This window comes from Plodia interpunctella, chromosome 23 (genome assembly GCF_027563975.2).
Source record: "Plodia interpunctella isolate USDA-ARS_2022_Savannah chromosome 23, ilPloInte3.2, whole genome shotgun sequence".
Classification (NCBI taxonomy): domain Eukaryota; kingdom Metazoa; phylum Arthropoda; class Insecta; order Lepidoptera; family Pyralidae; genus Plodia; species Plodia interpunctella.
Genome location: NC_071316.1, coordinates 7,096,434 through 7,101,674, shown reverse-complemented (window position 1 = coordinate 7,101,674; position 5,241 = coordinate 7,096,434). Strand labels below are relative to the sequence as shown.

Genomic DNA, 5,241 nt, shown 5'->3' with positions numbered 1-5,241 from the left:
TTGTGCAGCGAGAGATCCAGGCCTCCTCCTCCTAGGGCCACTGCTAGGGCCACCCTCTCCTCGGTCCATTTCCCGCAGTCTGCCAGAGTGTGTTGGGCCGTGTCATCCGGCTCCCCACACTCATGACAGACCGGGGTTTCCTCCTTTCCTATTCTGTGCAGGTAATGACCGAAGCACCCGTGTCCGGTCATCACCTGCGTCATCCTGTACGTCAGTTGGCCGTACGTTCTTTCCATCCATTCCTCGAGCGATGGGAGGAGCGCCCCGATGGTTCGAACACCATACGGGGAGTTTTCCAGCTCTACTCGCCATCGCTCTTTCAACCTGTCTACGGCCAACTGACGGACAGTCCTTAATTCTCTTGGGGCGGGCCTTTCCCCCACAGCTCGCCTCCTTGCCCGCTCCCAATATACTTCCGCCTGAACCTTAGCGTCCATATCCCACGGTGGGGTGCCAGCCAGTGCACACGCCGCCGCCCATGCCACCGTTACGTAGGCCCGAGCTATGCGATTGGCCACCACTCTCTGTGGCCTCCGCAGCTGGGCCACGTTGGCTTTGGAGAGCCTATCTGCCCAGATTGGTGCCCCGTACAATGCCATGCTTCGGGTTACACCCGCATATAGCTTGCGGCACGGGGCACTGGGCCCTCCAACATTGGGCAGCAGCCGGCCCATGGCCGACGCAGCACCGACTATCCGGGGAGCCAGTCGTTTGAAGTGCTCCCGGAAGTTCCAGCGTGAGTCCAGGATGATACCTAGGTACTTGATATGCGGTTTCACCTGGACTCGTTCCCCACCGATGGATATGGACGCGCCCTCAGGCGGCTTCCATCCCCTGCTTCCGAAGGCGATGACCTCACACTTGTTGAGGGCCACCCTGAGCCCCAGCAGCCTGACGCGGGTGACCATCAGGTCTGCTGCGACTGCGGCTGCCCTGAGGGTGCTTTCCAGCTTCTCTCCCCAGATGGCCACCATCGTGTCATCTGCATAGCAGATGACAGTCATCCGGGGGAGCAGGGCCCCGCGGATGGCCCAGTCGAAGCCGATGTTCCATAGCAGAGGCCCTAGAACAGACCCCTGGGGAACACCGCAGGTCATCGCCTTGGATTTTACGCCTTCTCTGTCCTCGTAGAGCACCACCCTCTCAGTAAGGTAGTGCCCTACGAGGTTCCTGAGGTAGAGGGGCACCCCATGGTATTTGAGTGCCTCCTCTATTACCTCATATGGGAGGGAGCCGAAGGCATTCGCTATGTCCAGCGAGACACCCACGGCCCCTCCCTTCCGTTCCATTGCGTCCTCCGAGAATATTCGGAGGGCCCCTATCGCGTCAACGGTCGACCGCCCTTTTCTGAATCCGTACTGGCGGTGCGACACGTTGGGCCCGACATTTTCCAGATGCTGGATGATCCGGTTGGCCACAATGCGTTCTAGCATTTTCCCGGTTTCATCCAGCATCAGTAGGGGCCTCCACCCCGAGGGGGAGTCCTCGGGCCGGCTCTCCTTCCTGAGTAGGCAGAGCTTGCCCTCCTTCCACGGTTTGGGGAACCGTCCTGATGACAAACAGTCATCAAAGAGCTGTCTGAGACGGCTCCCCAGGTGTTTTAAGGCCACCGGTAGAACCAGACCAGGGACGCCATCTGGGCCAGGGGCCTTTTTGCAGGCCATTAGGCGCGCTACTCCCTGGTCAAATTCCTCAGTCGTCACCGGTGGCACTTCCGTCGTGATGGACTCCCGCTCGGGGGCCGACATTCTCGGAGGAACGAATGTTTGGGCCGTTGGGAATAGGCCTTCGACAATCCTATTAAGGAGATCCGGCTCTAAGGAGGCTGTGGGGGGGGCGTGGCGCATCTTGTTGCGCACTACCCTATATGGCCTCCCCCACGGGTCCCTGTCGAGTGTGGCCAGAAACGCCTCGTGGGCTTCCTCCTTAGCCTTAGTGATTGCCATCGACAGGGATTTTTTAGCCTCCTGGAGGGCAGCATGGAGTCGCTCCTCCTCTCCAGCTACCCAGTTCCGTCGCCGCCTGCATCGGGTGTAGTTACGACGGGCGCGGTTACTGAGACGTCGGAGTTCAGCAATGTCCTCCGACCACCAGTGAACCCGCGCCTTTGCAGGCAACGGGCCGGACCTCCTCATGGATGCGTCACACACCTCAGTGAGTGACACGCGAAAGCCTATTGCCCTTTCCTCCACACCAAGGGACCGGCTTGGTGTGGGTTCTCTCCATTCGATAATCATGGCAGCCTCTTCAGCCAGGTCCCTGTCGAGACTTGCCATATTCCACCTGGGGAACCCTTGCCGCCCCCCCTCGTCCCGACCGGGCATTTGGGAACAGGGCATGTTGGAGACCGTCGTCCTTATATATAAATGGTCGGAGAGGGTCTCGACATCCTCCAGGACACGCCAATTCGCCACCCGCGCGGCAATGGCCGGGGTCGCAAACGTCACATCAACTATCGACTCCCCGTTCCGCCGCACACAGGTAGCGGCGTTGCCCCGGTTTAGGACTTCAAGCCCCACTCCCACCGCCCAGTCATAGAGGGCTTCCCCCCTTGGGCTGGCGACGGGAGAACCCCATGCCGTGTGTTTCGCGTTGAGGTCTCCCATCAGCATGACAGGTGTCGGCGCTATGCTCCCGATCGTCCTACCCACTCTCTCAAGGAGGTCTTCGAAGTCACGAAGCGGCTCGTTGGGGGAGAAGTATGCAGCAATTATTGCGATAACTCCCCATCTCACCGCCACGTAACCTCTACCACTCACAATTTTCGAGAGAGGTGGGTGGTTTCCGATTTGGGGAGCAGTAACCGCCACCAGCCCCTCAGTGTCGCCAGCCCAGTTGGAAAGCGGGGGGACGTAATAGGGTTCCGACACTATGGCAGCGCCAATGCCCCACTCCGCCACGTGCTGGACTAGGAGGTCTTGGGCACGGGCGCAGTGGTTGACATTGGCCTGCAGAACTTCCAGGTGGTGGGAGGGTCGTGTTGGCATTAATGTTCCATTAGTCGACCCTCCGAGACCTCCCTCGTAGCCAGGGCCGTCTTACCCCTGGTGCGTGGGGGGTTGCAGGCCTTTCCCCCCATTACGTGCCCCGCCGGGAGCTTTGCGGCGTGGCACACGGCACACCATGGCTCCTTGGCGCTACATTCCACCGTCATGTGGCCCGTTTGGCCGCATCGGTGGCACACATTGGATCTGTCCACCGGAGACGGACAGAGGGCCCTAGTGTGGCCCAAGCCCATGCAGCGGAAGCATCGCATGGGCAGGGCCTCGAGCCCCTTGATTTTGGCGGCCGACCATCCGACCAGTAGGCGTCCGGCTTTGATCAAATTGTTGGCGGCTGCTACAGGGCAAGTTAGAATAGACGCCCCGGTCTGGTCAGGTGCCGTGCGAATAGCGCCAACCCTTATCTGTCCCGGTGGACAGTTTCCAGCTTCAGCTGCAGCTTCCTTTAGGGACTCCTGGGTCACTGACTCATCGAAGCCATAAATTTTTATTTGTGCCGTTTTATATGGCCGTGATATTTGGGCTTCATCGCCCACCATCTCCCTTAATTTTTCGGCCAGGGTGTCAGCGGAGACCGCACTGTGAGCTCCGGGGATCTCAATAATGCGAGCCCCGGTAGCAGTTCTCCTTACCGCCACGTGGTCCACCCCAATGGACGGTAGCTTAAGGGTGGTGACCCTGGCCATAACTGATTTGTAATCCATTTTGGATTCCGGCCGTAGGGTTACCACCACCGCCGACGACTTTGGTGGGGTGAACATTTTCTTAGGTGGCGGCTTCGCAGACACCCCGGGGGTTCGGACCTGGGCTTGGGTGGGTTTCAGCTTGTCAGGGGGGGAATTTTTTCCGTGCCCCTTGCCTTTTCCCCTCTTGCCTTTTTTCTTTTTCACCACAGTGGCCCATCCTTCCTTCTCCTGGTTGGTCAGAGGAGCTTCAGTTGTCTGAGAGGGGCCAGGCTGTGGCTCTTCCTCCTGCGGCTGTGGCCTGCGACGGGTTGTATTTCGCGCCGCTGGTCCAGGTCTTGCGGATGACATTAGTGTTGTTGGCCGTTCCTCTTCATGGTTTTGGCGTTCAACCTCATTTGGCCTCTTATCTGTCGTAAGGGGCGGGCGCATAATCGGCTCGGGAGCAAGAATGCCCCTTTTTTCAGCCTCCTTAAGCCGATCCGTAACCATGCCCCCCAATCTCAGAAACAGGTCCCTTTCTAAGGATTCCTTAAAGTCCGCAAGGACTTCTTGGATTTCGGTCCTTGTGATTCCCGTCCCTGAGGTTAAAGGCGCAGCCGCCTTTTCGGAGTAGGCCGTACGGAGCGCCTTTGTTTCCTTCTGTAGAAGTTCTAGCTGTTCCCTCATCCTTTTATTGTCCGCTGTGAGTATTCGAACTGCTTCCGATTCCACCTGTTGGGCCTCGATTTTCTCGGCAGCTTCCAATATTTGTTGGCAGGACTCTTTCATGGCCCGCCACACCGTCCCTTTGAGGTTTCCGGACTTATCGGCTTCTTCGAGCACCCTGTTGGCAGCAGCCCGGACCACCCCCAGGTGCTCGTCCACTACAGTGGCGCGTTTACGGCCTTCAGTTGCGCCTTGTGTGCGCCGCATACCTGGTGTGCGAGGCCGGCCCCTGATGGCGGTGTTGATTTTAGGACCTCGTTCCATAGCTCCTGATACTTCCGGTGCTTTCCTTTTCAGGGGAGCACTACCCCTGCCACCTCTGTTCTCCTCGTTCAGCAAAGCCTCTGGGAGACTAGAGTCGCTGTCGTTGTCAGAGTCCGTCTGGACTGATTGTTGAGAGGGACTTGCGTCCCTATGGCGGTTGATGCCCCCCCCAGATACGGTGAGGCTGTCCACATCCGAAGATGCAGAGAGGGATTCTCCAGCGAAGCTGGTACCCTCCTGGGGTAAATAGTTTTTGTCACTCGCCATTTCATATTTTCCTTTTTTGATCAGGGTGAGGTCCCTGACTCCTCCTACACTCATGTGAGCGCTCGGGACGGGGTTCCCCCCCCGCCATTCATCCCATCGGCACGCTAGACCTTGGGATTGGGGTTATTTTTGATGAGGTTTTCTTCCTCGCGGCGCTGGCTTTTAATAGCACAGCACCCTCGGCCCCAGTATTTGGGGTAACGAGTTGCCCGACGCAGGTCCACGTCCAAGACCTGAACGCCGCGCAAGCCACATCTGCTGCTCACTGTCTGATTGTTCAGACAGGAGAGAGTGGCTGGTTAGCGGGATATTGGCCA

At 58.6% G+C, this 5,241-nt stretch overlaps 1 protein-coding gene across 1 annotated transcript; it reads right to left on the bottom strand.

Moving 5' to 3' along the window:
• Positions 1-2,986: 2,986 nt before the first annotated feature.
• Positions 2,987-4,978, bottom strand: LOC128680137 (uncharacterized). Its single transcript, XM_053762977.1, has one exon. It carries the CDS (start codon positions 4,976-4,978, stop codon positions 2,987-2,989), a length of 1,992 nt encoding a protein of 663 aa, XP_053618952.1.
• Between the last annotated feature and the right edge of the window lie 263 nt (positions 4,979-5,241).